The sequence below is a fragment of the Triturus cristatus genome, chromosome 9, assembly GCF_964204655.1.
Source record: "Triturus cristatus chromosome 9, aTriCri1.1, whole genome shotgun sequence".
NCBI lineage: Eukaryota > Metazoa > Chordata > Amphibia > Caudata > Salamandridae > Triturus > Triturus cristatus.
In genome coordinates, this window is record NC_140592.1 from 806,596,408 (window position 1) to 806,619,907 (window position 23,500).

The 23,500-nt window shown below is 46.6% G+C and overlaps 1 protein-coding gene across 1 annotated transcript in view; it reads right to left on the reverse strand.

Moving 5' to 3' along the window:
- The window catches only part of LOC146798874 (coiled-coil domain-containing protein 170-like), a 704,654-nt gene extending 690,061 nt beyond the window's left edge, over positions 1-14,593 (reverse strand). The window contains exon 1 of the mRNA XM_085626207.1: positions 14,306-14,593. Coding sequence (XP_085482333.1) covers positions 14,306-14,449 — 144 coding nt within the window. The 5' untranslated portion in view covers positions 14,450-14,593. The remainder of the gene's footprint in view (positions 1-14,305) is intronic.
- Between the last annotated feature and the right edge of the window lie 8,907 nt (positions 14,594-23,500).

Genomic DNA, 23,500 nt, shown 5'->3' on the forward strand with positions numbered 1-23,500 from the left:
TTAAATATGAGTCACTTTACATGAATTGCAACTGATACATACATCAAAAATCCATCAATCCTCTATGAACAAGAAAAAATTGTTTATAAAGCAGAAATATATAAAACATGTATATTAGAAACAAGTTGTCGACGCGGCATTTCGGTGGACTTCACTTGATTTTACCACCTTCTTCAGGACAAGCTTAATTTAAAAACAGTATTTGTTCAATCTATGAATAAAAATATAAAAACACATCAGACATCTTTTACAGGAGGACCAATGCAGTATGCAATAAACAGGAGTTTGCCAAAACTAACATTCAGGCCGATTCAGTCCACCCCAAAAGCTGGGCCAATCTTGCATGTTTAATCCCTAACGTTATAAATCCATTCATACCATGATGATCTTTAAGCACTTTAGTTTTTCTCAAACTTGATGGAATAAGTATCTTATCCTAAAGAGAACTCCGGGACATAAGATGAACAAGAAGATATTTCCTTTGTTTTCTATATTTAAAGAGGATATATATTCAAATTAATATCTTATGTCTCTAAATTTAACATAATTCATTAAAAAGAGAAAGCGACAAAGGAAATATCTTCTGGTACATCTTATGTCCTGGAGTTCTCTATTGGATAAGATACTGATTCCATTGAGTTTGAGAATATGATGTCATCAGTGATGTCATTTGAGATGTCATTAGTGATGTCATCAGTGATGTCACTGACCATGTCATGAGTGATGTAATATGTGACGTCATCAGCAGTGCATTGCGGGGACGCGAGTTATAGTTAGCTCAACTAACTATAACAGGCGAATTTCTCTGGTCAAATGTCCAACTAACTATAACGTCCCTGAAACCTATGGTTTTTTCAGTGAATTTCTAAGGTTTTTTAAATGCTAATTTCTAACTATAACATGCCTGAAACCTATGGTTTTTTCAGTGAATTTCAAAGGTTTTTTAAATGCTAATTTCTATTTATAACGTTCATTAAACCTATCTTTTTTCTGTGTTTTTTAATTATCATCCCATTCTCAACTTGGTGAAAACTGCAAATCTCACCACTCTTCCATCAATACCTTACACCAACAAAATCGCCACAAACAAGAGCCACATCTAACGCTAATGAAATGCACAGTAGGCGTTCCCGTGCACAAAAAACACAAAAACACCACTTCCCCATATTTTCAACGACCAGCCAAATCTGCAATGCGATCTAAAAAGCAGGCGATAAGCCGAGTTAGCAGTAACAAATTAACATCAACCTTTAACTGGTGTAAGGAGGTTGACTATCTACTCCGTTATTTCAACCCAACTCACAGCCATATCTAAAGACCAACACGTGATACAGCTACTGATCAAGCAGCTCCAACACCCAACAACGCCACAACACCCAGCACACCTCCACAAGAACCTCCCCCCGGACCACCCCCTCTACTACCACCGAGGCAGCACAAAACAGAACAACGGACCTTCCCAAAACGCCATGCCCCTCAGCCACACAATAGCTGAATGTTGGGAGATGAGCAGCCTACTATATATGAAGGAGACAAGTCACCCATCACTGATAAAGCACACAATGCCAAGTGTAACGCTCATGTGCTGCACAGACCTCACTATGCAAAGCACAAACCTCTCCATGTGAAGATATACTATTGATACTTGTAGTGTAGTGCACAGTGGACGCAACCATGTTACCTCAGGCAGTGGGGAAGATCTTGGTCATGTAGCTGTGTTGTCCCCCCCTGGAAGCGGAGTGGGCTGCTCCAATGTACGCCACTCCAGCGTAGGAGTATGAATAAATAGACCAGGCCCTAGGCGTGGTTCACTTGTGGGAAGACCAACGAGTCTGTCAGAACGGCAGCCCTCACCCTGGCACATGGCAGATGCCATACCCGCGGGCCTCCTTGACACAGGGCCTCTGCGAAACCAGTGGCATAGCACCGCAGACTTATGTCTGTACCGACTACTGTCTTCGTTCTACAATACGAACAGCACGGCTCACAATTCAGATGTAGGGGCGATTGCAGATATCACAGTCCAGTTCGCAAGACACGTTGCTCCCAGTGCGGCCCGCCCAGACCAAGCATCATCGCAGGGTGCGCACACGCTGTGTGCTTCAGGTACTACTAGCTCACTGCACCATAAGTCATCACCACGTGGCCTTATCAACACAGAATTCATTAGAAAAAACACATTGCTCCCAGTGCGGCCTGCCGGGACCACGTCTCATCGCAGGGTATGCACACGCTGAGTATTCCAGGTGCCACTAACTGTGCAGCTCAACTCAACGCCACGTGGCTGTGTGCCCATCCTGACTGCTGCCTCTGCCCTACACTGAAATTACATGGTTCACAATTCAACATTAGTAGCGACACTAATTGTGTAAGAGACTATAATGGGTTAAGAAGAGCAAATGCTCCCAATCAGTGCAGCTCAAGTCAACGTCACCTGCTTGTGGGCCTTTGCTGACCACTGCCTCTGGCCTACACTGTGGAAGACCAGTGACACGTGGTGCCAACTAACCCTGTTCAACACAAGCCGATCCCACATTTGTAACTGTATCCTGAGTCCTCAATGGCAGCGACCACAGCACCAGACTCCCTTCGATCTCCGAGGGGTATTTCCACATGAAGACCGGCGACACATGGTGCCACTGAAACTGTACTACGTAAGGTTTGTTTGGGTCACCAACGTATGCACGTGGCTGTGGACCCTAGCTCACCGCTACCTCTGCCCTACACTGTGGGCAACCGGCGACAAATGGTACCACTAACCGTCTTCAACACAAGCCGATCCCACATGTGGAACTGTGTCCTGAGTCCTGATGGCAGTGACCCCAACTTCTTGCCAGCGACCAAAGCACCAGACTCCCTTCGATTAGTGTGGCGTATTTGCATATCAAAGTCATCAATGTGGAAAGTATTGCCGACCAAAAGATAACGCAAAAGATACATTTTACACAAACTGTTGATTTCCCTTTCCACGTCCAGTAATTTCCAAAAGAAGAGTGAACAGATTTATGTCAGCAATGAGACATACCACCACTTGAAAATCACCCAAAAATACTTATAATTTAAAAAGAACAGAAGCATCGAAGTACAATAATGATTACAATACGGAGATTTTGAAGATGTGAAATGCAAATATGAACATACAATATGATGCACATAAATCAATTGCTGTTTCTCACTATGTCACGTCATATATTACCAACTCTGAGAAGACAGAATTGAAAGAAATGCGGGAAGAAATTTCACAGGAGAAGACACTTAGGAAAAAAATGTACAGCTTCAGTTTGAAGATACTTTCACATCGAGAAATTGGATCCTACCAATGTTCGGATCGATAGACATCTGCAAGTTTATATTCAAAGTCAACAGGAACCATCTGGCTAAGTCTAGGTTTTCCTGCGGCACGAAATCGAGTTTTAATATGTTTTAATATAAATGTTATAAAACAAATTTGTGATGATATAGACTTACGTTTCTTTGCTAGTCAAGAGAACTGTACAGAAAATAACAGTTGGATATGTCTAGGTGTTGATCAACAAATGGAAGATAATACTGTTGTGAAGTTTGAAAAAGAAATAACAAAGTTTAAAGTAGTTTCTGGTGAAAATCCCAACTATGTTTATATTTATTGCCGACGTACTCATTATAAAATTCAAACTAGGAATGCAGTTGTACTACCACTAACCCTGTTCAACACAAGTCAATCCCACATGTGTAACTGTGTCCTGAGTCCTGAATGGCAGTCACCCCAAGTCCGTGGCAGCGACCACAGCACCACACTCCCTTCGATCACTGAGGCATATTTCGATATGCAAGGCAAGCGACACGTAGTCCCATTAACTCTCTTTAACACAAGCCGATCCCACATGTGTAACTGTGTCCTGAATGGCAGTGACCCCAAGTCCGTGGCAGCAACCACAGCAGCATACTCTCTTTGATCAGTTAGACATATTTCCATATGCAACGGCGGCGACACGTGGTGCCAATAACTCTGTTCAACATGAGCCGATCCCACATGTGTAACTGTGTCCTGAGTCCTGAATGGCAGTGACCCCAACTCCGTACCACCACACTCCCTTTGATCAGTGAGGGGTATTTCCATATGCAACTACAGACTCGAGTAAGCAAGTAAGTATGACAGTCCTATACCCTACATATTATCCTTTTAGCATCCTTGCTTCAAGAACTTTTTTTTATATCAGTTATAGCTTTACTATAATGCCCAAATTAATCTTCCAATGAAAACTAAAATGGAATAGCAGTCTACACTGCAGGCAGTACAGCTCGCAATTCCATTTTTAAATGCTAATTTCTAACAACATGTTTGTACTCAGAAAACACAACACTTTGTCAGTGTATTCTATACTTATTTCATCTTTTCATCATACGCCTACACTGCACTCACTAGGGCTCCCAATGGAAATTATTTCTTCATTCATTAACTACAGATTCCACTAGGCAAGTAACTATTACAGGCCTCAAATCTACATAATATCCTTTTAGTATCCTTTCTTCTTGAACATTTTTTATATCAGTTATACCTTTAGTACAATCACCAAATTAATTTTCAAGTACAAACGAACACTCAGCAGTCTACACTGCGGGCAGCAGACCTCGCAATTAGAATTTTGGACACGTGGTGCCAACTAACACTGTCCAACACAAGCCGATCCCACATGTGTAACTGTGTCCTGAGTACTGAATGGTAGTGACCCCAAGTCCATGGCAGCCACCACAGCAGCAAACTCTCTTTGATCAGTTAGACATATTTCCATATGCAGTGACCCAAAACTTCATGGCAGCGACCACACCACCACCCTCCCTTCGATTAGTGAGGAGTATTTTCATATTGAAGGATGGCGACAAGTGGTGCCACTAAACATGCACTACGCAGGCCGGTAAGGCCACCAACGTATGCACATGGCTGTGGGCCCTTGCTCACCGCTACCTCTGGCCTACACTACGATCAGCAGGCCTCACAATTCGGATAGAGTTGTGATTCCACATGACGCACTCTATAGCCAAGACACATTGCTCCCAGTGCGGCCCGTCCACACCAAGCATCATCACAGGCTCATACACTCTCAATACTTCTGGTGCCACTAACCCTCTTTAACAGAAGCCGATCCCACATGTGTAACTGTGTCCTGAGTCCTGAATGGCAGTGACCCAAAGTCCGAGGCAGCAACCACACAACATACTCCCTTCGATTTGTGAGGCATATTTCAATATGCAAGGCCAGCGACACGTAGTCCCACTAACCCTCTTTAACACAAACCGATCCCACATGTGTAACTGTGTCCTGAATCCTGAATCCTGAATGGCAGTCACCCCAACTTCGTGGCAGCGACCAAGGCACCAGACTCCCTTCAGTCTTATTTGTTGTTCTTTTCTTTAAATAATTTTTTTTATATGTAAATCTATACATGTCTAAGACTCTTCTTTGTCCAACCGCACAGGGACACTTCCGGGCCCAAGAAGGTTGTTGGGGGTATGATGGTAATGTGGGAAGAGGGTGCGTTACCTGCTGATGTGTGGAGAGGCAGCGTCAAAGGGGTATCTATCACAGAAAGAACTCCGATATGTTTTCACAAATACCTCGGACAAATGCCAGCTGACGGACTGAATCATAAAATGATTTTTCAATACTTGTGTAGTGTGAGTTATGAACAGTTCAAAACCAGGCGCATAGAGGGACAGCTGCGGCCCGTCCAATCCACTCACAGATGCAGTACTACGAGCCGTCCGTGCCATTGTAGCTATCCCTGCCCTGTTCCATCGTACGCCCCACATACCTACCTATCGCAGGCGTACTTGCTGTTCCTGTGCAGGTCAGTGGTCTAGTTCTCCACATCTCCCGCCCATTCCCTGAGGGCAGCTTTACCCACACACCACACCCGTCCGGCACATGCGTCACAGGCCATGTGACCACGCAAATATAATAGCTCGACAACGTCACATCCTTTATTGCCGGTGCTGACTAGATGCCATACGCTCCATGTGTCTCAACCATAAAGAGTCTTTCAAAACTTGTGCAGAAGGTTACTCGCACCCTAATCTGTATAGCCCTCAGGGGCCCACCACCCCCTTGGCGCGAACTTCAGATGCACAGGGTTAGTGCCACCCGAAGCTCATATGGCCATCAGGGGCCTATCTCCACGTGGCACGAACTTAACTTCCACAGGCTTAGCTGACCCAAAAGCTGATGTGGTCTCCGCCATTGATGACTCAGGACTCAGCGACCTGTGTGAGATCTGCCGGGCCGTGGGGAAGATGATGTGGTCTCCGTCATTCATGACTCAGGACTCAGCGACATCTATGCGATCCACCAAGCACCTGATGTGGTCTCTGCCATTCATTTCTCAGGACTCAGAGACATATCTGGGATGAGTTTTGACGGGCACGTGGAGTGCCCACTGCTACACACTCCATTGGCACCAGGTAATTATTTGCTCATGGATGCACAGGGGCTGCAGTGTCTCTCTCTCTCTCTCTCTCTCTCTCTCTCTCTCTCTCTCTCTCTCTCTCTCTCTCTCTCCCTCTCTCTCTCCCCCTCTCTCTCTCTATATATATATTCCTTCTTTTCCTTCTATCTCTCTAACTCTCTCTCTTCCTTCTCCCTTTCTCACTCCCTTTCTTTCCTTCCCTCTCTTTTTCTCTCTGATTTTTTTTTCCTTCTCTTTTTCTCTATGTCTCTCTCCTTTGATAGGCACATTACACACGTCCTTATTGCTTTATTTTCCAGGCTCTGTCGAGCACATCCGTGGTCCCCAAAGCAGTGTTCCACCTTGTTATTTTGTATTTTTTTAAATAAATTTTGTTTATTATTTTATCGTTGATATATGTTAATAAAAAAATAACGTTTGACATTTTTTTTAATAATGTTTCTGGTTGGTTTCTTAACTGCTGTGTAACTCTTTCTTGTTCTTATTACTGTTATTTGATGAAGTCCACCATGGTCTTAAATTTTGGAGGACTTATCACGGGAATACTGGTGATGTCTGCAGTTTCCACCAACTTCTGAATAGTGTGTTAGATTTATCTCAACTTTTCTTCCATTAAAGTGCTGATAATGAAATGCAGACTAGCCATTCCCGTGCAAAAAGACACGAGGTGCACCTTTGCGATTTATTCTAAATACTAAAATCCTGTATTGAATTGCACTGACGTAGTGGCTGCACTCACAGTATACACACAAAATCATTTACGAAACCTCATTGTATTTATATTGATTGGGAATCGGGCGTCAGGTGCTGGATCGTGACGAGATACACTGCCCAGTTCGTATATTGTCCTGCACACGCAAAAAATCACATCACAACTTTCACACCGACTGCAATGCGAAACAAATTCCAGCGATAAGCCACGTTAGCACCAGGGATTTTACACCTGCTCTCTGATGGTGTTAAGCAGGACGACTACCTGCACCATAAAAGAGAACACAGCCAAGAGCCACACCAGAACACCCACAGGTGCCATAGAATAAATGAGCATGATACAGGGATACCCATGAGGGCCACAAGATTCTTCGGATCAACTCCGGAACCGCCAACGCCCCCCAAACCCGCATCCAAGCAAGTGTGCCCCTCCGGTCATTGTGTTAGCATGATAGGCACCAGCCCTGCAACATCACAGTGTGCTATCACCTCAGCGTTGGCAGTGAGCCTGGACATGTAGCTACGCATGCATCCTCCTGCATGCACAACCGGCGTGTGCTGGTCCGGAGTACACAGGTCAGCGCAGGGGTGTGCCTATCCGACAACGGGAACAGGGTGTCTCGGACATCTCCGTATACAGGAAGTGCGGTAAGTGTTGCTCTGTATTCTGGTGTGGCCTGCCACAAGGGCCGCAGCAGTCGATGTTGTAAAGTGGCATGCACCACCTCCAAACGGCACTGTGATGGTGTAGTTGGAATGCAGCAGCACATGCGCAAATAGGCATTACAATGCGAGTGCACGAGATACAACAGTGCACCGTACAAAAGTATGGGAGCACGTGGGAGGGAGGAGCAGCTGTTTGCAACATAACAGACAGTGAACTCGCCCATGTGCCACGTGCTGGGCATCTCATCCATGATGACCACGGTCGCAGACATCCCACAACACCAACGACCCATCTTTGTACACATCCTCCATGAATGCAGCGTGGTTTTCACTTCCATGCTCGTTCACTGGTGTGATGTTGGCGAGTTGTGTGACTTGTGCTCCTTGTTGGTGTGTTTCATTTTGGCCATTGTTTGTCTATACTTGTGCTATATTTAATTGTGCATGTCTGCCATTCTGCCCATCTCCCCCCTCCCCCCACTCCCTGCTTCTTCCTCTTCCTGGTGCTGTTCTATCTATAATTGTGTTGCTCCACACATAACTACATGTAAAGAACAAATTAGAATAGTTCCTTGATTCTTTTAGGTTTCAAAACTTCTCTCTCTTGGTTTCTTTTTAATTTTCTATATAAACAGGTTTTTTTCAATATTCAACAATGCATAGAAGTCAGAAGAATTCTCTCTATTACTGTCTTTCTTCTTTTCCATATAAATAGTTTTTTTAATATTCAAGTACACATCGAAGTCAGAAATGCAACGTATTCTATCAACACACTTTCTAGAACATTCTACAACACGTGCAGGTTAAAAGTTCATCAATCTTTTTAAACTTAACCATATTCTTTTGCAACATTTTCTCGAACATTTAACGGCACGTGCAGGTTAAAAGTTCACGATTGTTTTAAGTTCGAACAGTGTCTTCCAAATGCAAGTAGCAGGTGTGGTTGAGTTGACAACTCTTATCCTATGATATGTACTCCACGTTGAAACTGCTTTTTCTTAACCAATCACAAAGATGCTTTTCCACAAAACGAATGTGCACCCTACTTTTAAAAAAGAATGCTTTTTGTCTTCCAATCACGTATCGTTTTGTATGGCAATAAAAAGTAGTTCCCCATCTTTAAACATATCTCTTATTCTACCAAGGAACTGCATGAGCTACAGACATCTTTCCATACCTTCAGCCATACCTTCCAGATGCGAGTGTGGATCGAAGGACATAGCTATATTTTCTGGTGCAAGAGGTATGCAGAACAGAGACGTATTGACTTAGACCTAAGTTTACAAAATGTGAACATTAAATGGTTTGCACAGAGAGGATTGAAGTAGCACCAATTGTAGCCTTTGGTTAAAACATGTTTGCATCTCCAACACCCTGACCTCATGATTGTGCACTGTGGTGGAAACGACCTAGGCACATTGACTGGGGTAGGTTTGGAAATGCTTATGAAGGACACATTTGGACAATTGATGTTACTTTTGCCTCAAATTGTCTTTGTATATTCCAATATATGCCAAAGACAGAAGTAGAAATGGTCAAAACTATTTTGTCCTCAGATAGAAAAATCTAGGAGGTAACTCAACAAAGCTGTGTCTGCATACCTCAGAGACCACAAAATGAGGTCCATTTACAACAACAACATACGTTTTGATATGGCTGATATCTACAGAAGTGATGGAGTACACTTCACATATCAAGGAAATCGAGTTTTCCTGAATAACTTGAAGCTGTGCATCCGCACTTATATGTAGCTCCAACTAATCAACACAAGGGCTCTTTTTAGAGCCACCCTATAACTGACAACTTAGGGCCGCTATTTTAGGGCCAGGTAACGGCAACTCCCGGACCCTCGTCAAAATGTATTCTCCACACAGCTGTGACGCAGAGGCCAGACCATCTGACTTTGCAGCACAGAGCTCTCGCTTTGATCACCACCTCTACTCCCCCATAGTTATGTTATGTTATGTTATGTTACGACTATTTATTGTGCGCACAGATACTCCAGCCAAGGAGCGTCCTGGCGCAGAGACAAGGTAGCACGTAACACAACCACAGGCTAAAAACAGATACTAAAAGACAGCTAAAACAAGAAGGTTTTTATAGCCCTCCGAAAGGTCAGAAGGTCCTCCAGCACGCGGATTTCAACAGGCAAGGAGTTCCATGCTGACGCAGCCATTACCCTAAACGAGCGGCCTCCCATGCGGCTAAGCCTAAATCTGGGAACCACCGCGAGGGCCAGACCCTGAGAGCGAAGGCTACGGGCAGGGACATAGAAAGACAGACAACTCGACAGGATTTCCGGGCCTGTACCACGCAAGATTTTAAAAGCAAGGCACAATACCTTGAAGAGGATGCGCTTCCTAACCGGAAGCCAGTGTAGGGAGCGAAGGACACCTGTAACTGAGCAGAATCTGGGCAAGCCAACGATCGCCCTCGCCGCAGCATTCTGAACCCGTTGTAAGCGGGTTAGTTCAGCCTGGTTAGCCCCGGCCAGGAGAGAGCTGGCGTAATCCAGGCGGGAGATGATGGTAGCCTGGATCACCAGCTGCCTGGTCGGGGCGTCAAAGAACTTGAGAACAGGTCTCAAGCCCCTCAGGAGACCAAAACAACAGGCCGCGGTTCTTTTAGTATGGCCTACAAAGGAGAGGCCCGCATCCAGCCATACCCCCAGATTTTTCACTTCCGATACCGGGATCGGAGTAGGTCCCAACTCTGAGGGCCACCAGTGGTCACCCCACAGCTCCACTCCCTTCCCGACGACCATCACCTCTGTTTTAGTGGCGTTTAGCTGAAGGCAGTTGCCTGTCAGCCAACTAGCCACCGCCTTCAGTCCGGACTGAAACCTGGGGGCCTCAATCTCCGCATCCCCACTGAGAGTAACCGCCAGCTGAGTGTCGTCAGCATATGAGACCAAAGTAAGGCCCCACTGCCTAGCGACATCCGCCAGCGGTCTCACGTAAAGATTAAACAACGTGGGACTCAGCGAGGACCCTTGCGGAACCCCCATGGCCAGTGGTTGGTAGTTGGACTTGAAGGGAGGGATGGCAACACAGAAGGAGCGGTCATCTAAAAAGGAGCGGAACCATTGCAACACCTGACCGCCAATGCCAGTCTCCTCGAGCCGACGCAGGAGGATGCTGTGGTCTACCGTATCAAAGGCGGCGCTAAGATCTAACAAAATAAGCGCCGCCGTTTGACCAGCATCCAACCTTGCCCGGAGATGTTCCACCATCACAAGTAACGCAGTTTCCGTACTGTGCCCAGCACGGAATCCGTTTTGTGTGGGGTCGAGGGCATTGGTCCGAGTCAGATGTTCAGACAGGGCCAGGTTGACGTGGGCCTCCGTGATCTTGGCTGGCCAGGGTAACAACGAGATGGGGCGATAGCTCTCAGGCTTGGAAGGGTCCAGGGTGGGCTTTTTAATGATCGGGGACACCACAGCTTGTTTCCACTTAGATGGAACAGTTCCCGTTTCCAAGGAGAGGTTGACAAGGGAGCATACGGCTGTACGCCCCATAAAAGCTTGATCTCGGAAGAGAGCAGGCCTTACTGGATCGGATGGGGACCCAGATTTGACTTGCAACGCAAGTTTGCCAAAACCATCCAAGGTAAGGGGGGGGGAAAACAAGCAGTGTAGTCTGATGATGGACCCCATTTATACTTTCCTCAGTGAACCCTATGCTAGGGAATGTCCTATATATAGCTTGGACCTTCCCCAAGAAGTAAGATGCAAGGGATTCACAATGGGAAAGGGAGCTCACGGTCGTAGAGGTAGTCCGCTTCACTGTAAGATCTTTTACGGCCTTAAAAATAGCTTTTGACGGATTCGGACTGTTCCGGAATTCGATGGCATAAAAAGCCGCACGGGCTCGGCAGATAGCTCGATGGTAGAGCTTAACGGACTTGGCGTATGCAGCTTTTAGATCAGCCCCATAGGTTTTCCTCCAAGCCCTCTCTGCTCGTCTACAGGCACCCTTTAGGGCCCGGAGAGTGCCATCGTACCAGGGACTCGACTCTCTGGAATTGATTTTAGTTGAGACGATGGGTATCAGAGAGTCCAAGGCCCTAGTTATCCATGAACAGAAGAGGTCATACCCCCTTTCCACATCCGTCAAAGGGCCCAGCGGCTCCTCTAATAGAAGACGATGAAAGTCCTCTAGCCGAAGCTTTTTCCAAGCCCTCTTCTGAACCCTTCTAGCCGAGGAGATGGAGGGAGTGGCCGAGACCGGGCAGAGGATGGACACCAAAAAGTGGTCTGTCCATTCCATAGGGGTGAGTAGTTTGCGCTTTACAAATACCGTATTGATTTACCTTCGCACTCCCTGTACAACACCACCTAAGCACCATATACAAGTTGGACAAGTGTGGCACAGCGCCCAGAGCACATGAATTCACAGCATAGCAAGCACAGGCTCACAGTTTCATACCCGAGTCGAGCAGCAGCTCAATTTAGCAGCATGACACTCTAGGCAATACCTCACTTAATTTCCGTACCCAGCACTTTCAGACCAGTAGGGGTCAGTAGTTCACCAGCTTTACCCTGAGTCCGTCAGCAGCTCAGCTTATGCCCCCAGCGCCATCAGACCCGTAGGAGTGAGTAGTTTGCACTTTACAAATAACGAATTGATTATATATGCGTGAATTTATCTTCGCACTCTCTGTATAACACCCCCTAAGCACCATACACAAGTTACAATGTTCGAAACAAAAGTTCCTCCGAGTAGGTATAACTACATACTGACACTACTTGGACAGATGTGGCATAGCGGCCAGAGCACATGACTTCACAGCATATGACACACTGTTTGCACTTACGCTTTGATCCCCGAATCCGGCAGCAGCTCAGCCTAGCACCATGAGACTGTACACAATACCTCACATATTTTCCGTACCCCAGGACTTTCAGACCAGTACGGGTCAGTAGTTTGTCCTAGTAGGTATAAACATATGCTGACACTACTTCCACAGGTGTAGTGCAGCGGCCACGGCACATGACTTCACAGCATAAGACACACAATTTGGGCTCACGCTTTAATCCCCGAGTCCCGCACCAGCTCACCTTAGCAGTATCAGACTCTAGGCAATACCTCACTTAATTTCCGTAGCCCAGCACTTTCACACCACTAGGGGTGAATACTTCACTTCACACCCCGTCTATAGCACACCCTAAACACCACACAGAGGTTACAGTGCTCCTACCCTCCTCTTTCCCACTTTTTTCACCCTTTTTTCCCTTACTCGCTTCGATGAAATCACAAAAAGACGGCCAACACTTCCTAGTTGCAACCGCTCGCAGCGCTCACAACCAATAAGCAGCAAGCTTGTGCTCGTAACGCCTCAGCCAATCAGATGGCAGAATTCCCATATATCGATATCTGTACATTTTGATATTTCTCAAAAACTACTGAATGGATTTACACCACATAAACAAAAGCGTGCTTTCTAGACCAAGACCCTTCTCCCTGCCAAATTTGGGGTAATACCGTTCACCCGTTCGACCTGTAGCCTTGTCTAAAGTTTCCTATGCAAATTAACATGGAGAAAACACGTTTTGGGACCCCCCTTTTTCCTCGGCCCCCCCTTGACGAATCACCCCCAAACTTCCCAAATAGGAGCTGATATGAACAAAGAATTCGTTTGGAAAATTTCATGAAGATTCATCAAACTACGCCAAAGTTATAAGCAAAACAAAAAATGCTCTTCCTATGGAAACTTGGTCCTAACTATAACTACCTATTGGCGACTGCCACTAGGTAATATATATATATATATATATATATATATATATATATATATATACATACATACACACACACACACAAATAGCCAGATGACAGAATGCAGTAAGTTAGGGTTCTCTTAGGCAGGAATATGCAACAGGGGATGCGTGGCGATGGGGCTCAGACCCTGGCATCAGGACAAGGGGAGCACAAGACGCGTGTCATGGGCAAGACTATACCATGAGCAAAATACAAAGGGTGTGTAAGGCGTGGTGAGTGCGGGCGAAGAGACTTAACATCAGGAATAGAGTGGTGGCTTCCAGGTGCACAGAGGAGGCTGGATAGAGATGCAGGTGCAGGCACAGAGACTCGATATAATTCAATTAAGTTGCTTAGCAATCATTTAGGATCGATAAAAATAGGTAACAAGTAGCTACGCGGAGTGCAGTTTGATGTGTCTTTTAAGTCGTTTGTGTGCATTTAGTGCACTTTTTTTAAGCTTTCCCAGATTTTCTGGTGTTTCCGCTGCCGATTTATCATTGTTCCTCCCCAAAGACTTTGGATAATCTTTAAAATAAGTGTGTTATTCCTCCATATCTATCTATATCTAAATCTCCATCAGCAAATGTTATTTGGAGCCATTTTAGCAGCATATCAGGCGATAGGCGATGAGTTCACAAGACTGGAAGGCTGGGAGGGGGGGGGGGTCTTAGAAGGAAGCGCGGCAGCGCCCTCTAGCAGTCAAAGATATTGCCCTCTGCTCACCTCTACATTGGTTTGGTAGGGTCCGGCGAAGGCCGATTGGGTCCCGGCGGGGGGGCGCCGCTGCTCCTTTAGGGCTTGGCGTCTGCCGTCATTTGGAAAGATCCCGGCATCAGAATGGCCAAAAAATCCGAAAGGGTTCGACATGGCTTGAACAGATGGAAATGGTTGGCCTAACGGAAATGGATTCTGCCTAAAAATATGAATTTGGGGGCGCTAGCAGGAATTTGTCAGTGGCCAGCCAGCTCCATGGAGGAGAGTTCTCGGCGTCCTGGGTTACTGTACTGCGGAAAGAGGGTGTGTCGCGTTCCTAAAGAGACTATGAATGCGCTACACTGCACACCGTTCATAATTGTTGTAGTTACCTGTCACTAAGCACTTGAAACTCTATGCCCTTTGTCTGTATAGTTTTTCTTGGTTTTTTTTGCAGCAGCAGCTGGTTTATGTTCTTCAAGAAACACAGAATAAAGTTGCGAATACTTCCCTTGTTACTCATTTGTAATTTGTTTTTTGCAAGAAACAGGCGAACTAATTATTTATTTACATATATTATTTACTATCATTGTTGAGCGCGAAGGTGGACCACAACTCACAATAAGTGGAGTCAAACCAGAGCACAAGGGGTTAAACCCATGATTGACATAAAAATCGTCGCGGTCTAGCATTGTGAATATGGCCCCATGTGTGAGGAATCTGCGAGGCAGTAAGCAGAGATTTCCCAAGTTTTTATTCTGTAATAAGGTAATAACATGAATTTTGATGTTTATTTTTGGAAATGAATGTTTATTAGTGTGATTGTTTCCATTGACAGGTTTCTTTGCGCTCCCTTTATTTGCATGAAGAAAGGAACATGGAGAACACACGCTTTGAACACGGCCTTATAAACCTGGATAAGTGGGGAGTTTGGAATTAGGAAGAAGGGAACATAGCTCTATAGAGAGCAACTACTAGACAGTATTTTCACAGCACGTGCGTGGTGAATTGCTATTTCACCTCTATATAGTTAATTTTTCTGAATACTTTTTATGATATATACATATACAACTGACTGTGTGATTATTGGTTCATTTCATATTGGTCAATATTCCTTAAGATATCAATAGTCAAACATACAATCAATGTCTTTTTGCATCAACTTTGTAAGTGTCATGTAAATTCTTTCTACAATCAATTGTCCATTTGGTATTACAAAACGCTGTAGCCGTCCTAGTATAGGACATGATTATAGTGCCATCCTGTGGCCATTAGAGGTATCTGCTGTCTCCTGAAAAATTGCACAGTTAATGGATTTGTTTTGGTCTGGCTTGACAGGCAGCTGTGTCATGGTAATGTGAGCAATATAAACAAGCATTGGAAAATGCATCAGGTTTCGTCTATGATATTAATAATAAGAGGTGTGGAAGCAGTGTATGAGTTCAGGGAGAATGGTGTGAGGGCTCTCTGTGCAGGGTGAGTGGTGCACGAATGAAGGTTGATAAGTATCTGAGTGCAGGGTGAAAGTGTGAATGCATGGTGAGTGATGTGTGTTCAGTGCAGAATGATAAATGTGTGAGTGCACAGGGTGAGAGATGTTACCCCGTATAAGGTAAGAGATGTGTGAGTATAGAGTGAGCGGTATGTCAATAGTTTAAGTGCAGGATGAGCGGTTTCAGTTCAGGGTGAGAGGGGTTGGGTGGAGGGTGACAGGAATGTGAGTTTTGGGTGAGAGGTATGTCAATGGTGTGTGAGTGCAGAGTCAGCAATGTGTGAGTGGTGAATGAGCAGTATCTGACTGCCAGCGCAAGGTCAGGGTGATTGTGTAAAGTTAATGGTGAGTGAGTGTGCAGGGTGAGCAGTGTCTGAGTTCTAGGTGAAAGGTATGTAAGTGTGCAGCAGAATACATTTTTATAATACATAATTCTAAATAATTAAATAAATAAATAAATAAATGAATAAATAAGTAATCAGTAAAATTCCATGTTATAAAAGTAATTGATAATGGAAGCATGCGAGGAACAACAGGCTACAGCCAATAGAAACAGAGGAAAAGTAAGTGGCAAGCATGGTAACCAATGAAAAGTGAGGATGGGATACAAGCCCCTTTTAGGATTTATATTTAATACAATAGATTTCACAAGCACAGCGCAAGCGCTGTGCAAGCAAAACCTAACAATAGATTTCACAAGCACAGTGCACTAGACCTCTGGTTAGGTAACAACTCAACCTGAGCCCCGTAGCGGATGGGCACTGCTCCTGCCTCCCTCGCAGACCAGCACTGGTTTGAGCCCGGCTGTCCCTCTTATTTCTTTTTATTTTTTTTATTTTGTTTTTTTACTTGGCCAGCCTAGCCCAGTCTTGCGTCACCCCCCCCCCCCCCCCCCCCTCACCCCACCAACCGGTCTGCGTCGGTTACTCGCGCCACTCTCCCAATTCTCCCGGACTACTTAATGGGCCATGCAGTAGACGTGCACAGCGGGCGCGCTGCTGGCGCACCACAGGCAACCTCATCTGCACCCATACCCACCCGGACCGTGCCCAGCAGCAGGGCCCTGGTCCCACAGCTGCGAGAAAAAAACTGATTTACCACCTCTCCACACTCCACCTAAGGACTCTTCACTTACCACCTATGCTGCTTCTCTTCCAATGTCAGAACGCCGGCAACCATAAACCTTCATCGCACACCCCTCCAAAAACCCCAGCTACATTTGGCCCTACTCAACATCAGATCCCTCTGTAAGCACGCCACGAAAATCTGGGACACTGTAACCATCTTCGCTCCTGACGTGATGTTCATCACCAAAACTGGGCTCACTCCTGCATCTGCACCTGACATCACCACCGCTACGCCCCCCAGATACAAGAGGATTCGACGCGACCACCCCAACAGACCCAGAGCAGGCGTCGCCACCATCCCTTGACTGCATCGCCCTGGATGACGACACCACACCGATCATGAAACATCTCAACTTCCAGATCAAACCCAGTGCCAAAACCACCACCAGAGGAACCGTCGCTTTCAGAATTTCAGGCCCACGCGCTAGCTTCTGCAAGACTATCCTGGACTTCATCGCCCCACAGGCAATAGACTCCGACCACTACATATTCTTGTAAGGCCTCAACTTCCACCTTGAAGACCCCTCTAACTCCAACACAACCGCTCTTCTCGACAACTTGAGCATCACCGTTCTTGCTCAACAGGTCACCACCCCAAAGCACAGCACAGGACACACCCTGGACCCCATTTCCTCCACCAATGACTGCGCCAAATTCTCCCACACCAGTGAGCTGACCTGGACAGACCACAGCATAGTTCACTTCTCTCACTCACAAGACGTCACCATGAGACACTCTGTTCCTCCACGATGCAATTGGAGCAAAGTCACCAAACCCATCTGGACCGCCACACTGAACGAAACCAGACCACCCCCCATGGACACTCTTGAACTCAACATCCTGAACTTCTCCACCTGGATCACCTCTACCGCTGACATCATCGCCCCACGGAAGAACACTCCCAGTGGTAGAACCACCAAGCAAGCCATATGGTTCACCCCCAAACTAATGACCCTCAAACGCTACTGCAAGAAGCTGGAAAGACTCTGGTGCTCCAACAAGAGCCCCTCAAATCACAACGCCTTCAAGACCACCCTCAACAGTTACCATCACCGGCTTAAGGAAACCAAAAAGAGGCCTTCACCACCAGCCTAGAAGCTAGCACCAACCGCACCAAAGAACTCTTCAACATTGTTCGAGAGTTCGCCTGTCCCTCCACCACTGAGAACAGCATCCATCCCTCACAAGCCCTTTGTAACACACTAGCAGACTTCTTTCACCGCAAGATTGCCAATATCTAAAACAACTTCAACCCACAGGCCACCAAACTCTCTCATCCCTGTGGCTTTAGCAATGACACCCTCCAGCTAATCACCAAATGGAAGCAACTCTTATCAGAAGACAACATCTCCACCGTGAAATCCATCCACTCTGGATTCCCCTCGGACCCCTGCCCACACCACATTAACAACCTAGGAAGCAAAGTCATTGGACACACCCTCGCTGGACTCCTTAACACCTCCATCACCACAGCCAACGTACCCAACATCTTGAAGCACACTGAGGCCAAACCCCTCCTCAAGAAACCCTCAGCCAACCCCAACAAATTCAAGAATTACCGACCCATCTCACTCCTCCCCTTCCCCGCCAAAGTCTTGAAGAAGGCCATCAACCGCCAGCTCACTAACTTTCTTGAGGTGAACAACCTGCCCGACCCCACCCAGTGTAAAATGGATCAGTTCTCAATGAAATTGGAACACTCGTACTGCTCCTATATTGTTGTAGGGCAATACTAGGGGACCATATATAAATATCACAGCTTAATATTCACACCCTATTGGGTTCTGTAAGCTCAGACTGGATAATAAGATGCCACCACAGGTGTGGTGTGTCGTATTATCCGGTCTGAGCTTACAGATCCCATTGGAGTGTGGAGATTAAGCTGTGGTGGTGTGTTGTATTATCCGGTCTGAGTTTACAGAACCCAATAGGGTGTGGATATTAAGCTGAGATATTTATATATGGTCATCTGGTATTTCTCTACAACAATATAGGAGCTGTATAAGTGTTCCAAGAATTTCGGGGAGAACTGATCCAATTTATACATAGACTTTGATGTGACAATGCTGTAAAGAAATACATTAACCCTGATGACGTCCTCTCGGAGGAAAAAATGCCCTGGCTGGGCTGTTTCTTTGATGCATTGAAAAATAATAAAGATAATTGTTTTGAGACTTCATACCACAGCTTCCATGTTATATTGATATTGGAGAAGAGTACATTGATATTGACACTATTAAACTATGTGTACCTCATGAAAGGAGGGGAGAAGAGACAAAGAGAACAAATTCTACAATACAATTGTTGGGCTCTTGAGGCACTCCCTTTTGCGTGTGTTTTCCATTTTAATGTATTTATGTTTTTGGAGTAGTTTGACCATTAGAGGGGGAGTGCAGACCACTATTACCTTGTAGAACTAGCACCTGTGCAGCTGTCTTTAGCCAGAACTACTCTTGCTTTGTGATTATTTACCCTCATCACCAGACTTCACCACATCGGCATCCAAGACAAGGCTCGCAACTGGACCGCCTCATTCCTCTTCGGACGAACTCAAGAGTATCCACCTTCCACCCTTTGCCTCCTCACCCAAAAACACCATCTGTGGCATCCCCAGGGCTCCTCCCTCAGCCCCACCCTCTTCAACACCTACATGACTCCTCTACTCAACATCACCCGCACCCACAAACTCAACATAGTCTCCTATGCCGACGACACCCAAGTCATCCTATCGTTCTCGGGAGACACAGACACCACAATACTCAACTTCCAAACCACCATGACCAGCATCACCACCTGGATAAAAACCAACTGCCTTAAACTCAACTCAAACAAGACAGAGTTCATCATCTAAGGAAACAAGCCCTCCCCCTGGGATGACACATGGTGGTCCTCCACACTCAACTCAGCACCCACTCTGTCTCACCACGCCTCCAACCTCGGAATCAATCTGGATGCTCTCCTCACCATGAAACAACAGATCAATTGCATCTCTGCTGCCTGCTTTCACACCCCCCACAAGGTCTTCCGCTGGATCCCCATCTCAACCAGAAAGAAAGTAACCCCGGCCCTAATCTCCAGCCGACTCGACTACAGCAACGCTCTCTATGCCGGGACCACCAAACAACTCCCCAGCTGCCTCCAAACCATCCAGAATTCGTCAGCAAGACTCATCCTCGACCTTCCCAGAAGATCCAGCATCACCCCTCACCTAAGTTTCCTCCACTCGCTCCACGTTCAGAAAAGATGCCTCTTCAAGCTCCTCACTCACGCCTACAAAGCCTTCCATGAAACCGGACCCACCTACATCAACAACTGCCTGACTTTCCAACGTCTGACCAGAGAGCTCCGCTCCTCCACCCTCGCCTTAGCCCAGGTCCCACGTATCAGTCGGAGCCAAAGTGGGGGCCGCTCCTTCTCCTTTCTCAACGCCAAGTCCTGGAATGACTTCCCCTCCAACTACACACGTCCCCCTCCCTGAGGGAATTCAGGAAGCAGCTGAAGACCTGCCTCTCCCTCTGACTGAGAATCACTCAAACCCCTCAGCACCTGGAGGCCCCCGGGTGACAAGGCACCCTATACACGCCTCAATGATTGCCTGAGCATGCTCTGTGCAGGCAAAACCTAACAGTAGATTTCACAAGCACAGACAAGCACTGTGCAGGCCAAACCTACAAATACGGGGTAAATTCTATTTTAACCTAGCGCAACGTGTTTGAATAAATTTGCGAAATTGTAATGATTTTATGTGTTTGTACACTTTTGGGAAATTGCAATGATTTTAAGTAATCGCGCAATAAATGTCTTTATTCATTCTTTTTCATTTTGTTCCAAAATCAGAAGCTCTTGCTTAACACCACATCCTCTCCCCAATGCTACTGGTAAAGACACGGCTACACTAAAGCTGTGTTAAACCAGACACACATCAAACTCATGCACATCAAATTCCTCAATTTTTATTGTAAACCGAAAGCATCAGAGCTGGTGACGGCTTCCCGAAAGGAGACAGACATTGTGCTCCTTGTGCCTGCAGAGTGCCTACGGAACATTACTGCTGAGATTTGCTGTGCTCCCCTGGCTGCCCCGCGATGATGTGTCTTTTTATGTCATTATTGTATTTGATTTGTTTGTTTTGCACAGCACCACATCTCGCCTGGCAGACACTGCTTAGCAAGTAAATGGCAGCAGTACACAGCCCCGGCGAGCAGTGGCGTCACTAGGGGGGTGCGGGGGTGCGGACCGCACCGGGTGACACCCTCACGCGGGGTGACACCAAAGGGCCGGTCACTGTGGTGCAGACTGCAGACTGCAGAGCCAGGGGCGTAACACAGGCCCCCGCAGCCCCCACGCTCCAGGGGCCCCCTCGACAGCCAGCAAGCACAACACATCAGTCTTGCTTGGATGTGATAGGTTACGTAACTTACGTTACGCTCGACGTCGTTGCACCTCGTCTCTTTTTAAATTAAATGGTGCGCGGCAGCGCGCAGTTGTCTTCACGTCTGCGTCAGCTCTTTACTAGGGTTGAAAACATTCCTTTATTTGCAGGCAGGGGCGGCGTAAGAAAAACAGGCCGGCAAGAGGAGAGAATTTCAAAGGAAATTCCCAAGCTGCTGGTGTATTCATTTCTCAGCACTGCAGTAGTATTGTTTGCGTTGTGGGGGTGTCGGTGCTGCAGTAATTGAAGAAACCAGCAGAGTAGTGTCCTAAAACTCAGGTCAGAGTTCAACCGAGGCTTCTGCTACAACATCATCCCTAGCCAGGTGCGTAACACAGGCCCCCGCAGCCCCCGCGGTGGGTGGGGGAGGGGGGGCAAGGTCCAGGGGGCCCCCTCCGCACAGCACTCGGTCTGCAGAGCTCCTGAATCAGCTTGGAGGGGGCCCCTCCATGGGCCTTGCAGGGAGGCCACCTCGAGTTTCGTTACGCCATTGTCCCTAGCTCGCAGGTTCCTTGTTCGGCAGGGGCGTAGCTTCCATTTGTGCAGCAGGTGCAGTGGCACCGGGGTCAGGGGACTCGAGGGCCACGCTGAACCCTGAAAATTCCTCTATGTTATTTATCAATCTGTAGCCAGTGGGGGCCATTTCCTTCATTGCACTACATGACAAGAAAGCAGCAGCTCACGCTGACTGACAGTTTAGCCTATAGAACTTTAGCAACCTTCAAAGTGCCCTGCCAGAGTTCGAACTGAGATGGAACCAGGCTCCCCTATTCCTATTCTTGTGGTTAAGCTTCTTCGCTACTCTTTGAAAACATTTATACAATTGTTGCACTCTACTCTTTACATTTCTAGTGGTTGTTTTTATTTTACTGTATTTGATGCTTACGGAGTCTAATGGTTTCTCTGGTGCTAGTAAGGCGGCATTTAAACTCCAGTATAGTTTACTCAACGCTGTCCTTCCAGCACCTTCCCCTGCTTACCTGCCAAGTGGGCCTGTGACCCTCTCAACCAGTCCTGGCTTTTTAGACAGCAGGACGTTGCTTCCTGGTACTCGTAGTTTAGCTTTCAAGACCTAGGGATGGTACGGGGTGGGGGGTATGGGGACAGGGACAGAGCATGCTACGTGTCGATGTCTAAAAAGCCAGGCCCAGCCGAAGGGGTCACACATGGCATGGTTCCAGTTTGTTGCTATTGCCTCAACCTAGTAAGGCCCTTAACCCTTTTTTAGGCCTCGTCTACAGACAGGTTTTGGCTATCTTCTGTTAAAGACCTATTTTGTATAATAAGCAGGTATTTGTAAAGCGCAAACAAATCACCCTTAAGGGTCTCAAGGCACTGGGGGCAGTTTGGGAGATTAAGTGAGCTATTGCCCAGAGTCACATGGTGCTGGGCTGAGCTGCCGATCGAACCAGGAGCCCTGTGCTCCGGAGTCAGCTGCCCTGGCCACTGCCCCACACCTCTTTTGTAACATACCAACACTTACCGTGGACTTTGGGTTAGACCACTTCTTAGCATTGGTTGGCTCTCTTGTCAATATAATTTGCTTGCTTCTTATTGGATTGCTTTCCTTAACCTTCCATTGGTTTCTCCCCTGGAGAATAGCTCTTTACTCTTCTTTTGAGTGGACAACTGGTATCCTTCCACTGCTTATATTAAGGGAACTACGTTTTACCATAGTACATGTTTTCTTGCTTTCTCCCTCATAGGATACTTCCCTCCTCAAATCCCAACCTATTCTCAATGTTTGCGCCCCACTACTCCTAGCTTGTTCTATAGTTTCCATACCCCGGATGGCTTTTTTTTTCTAAATGTAAATTTACAAACTCCCCCAGTTTCTCTGTGGCAAATTTTGAGAACGATAAATCCGGGCCTCAGAACAGGAATATTTTTGCTCCCACAATGTGGCCATGCTGGCGGAGATTCAGGGCAAATTAGATAAATTCTCAGAGGAAGCCACCCGTGAAACCCACTACCTAGACAAGGAGACATGCGCTCGTCGTTACAGAAAAGGCGTTCGCCCAGGCAGGACGCTCGCAGGCTTACTGCACAAACCGCAGGCTTCCGCATATGTGTTGTACTGCAGGATGATCAGCAAGTCCTTCAGTTCACTCCTGCTGCCCTCTTAAACACGGTTACCTTTTATGCCACGCCTGTTCTCCCAGCAAGCGATCTAA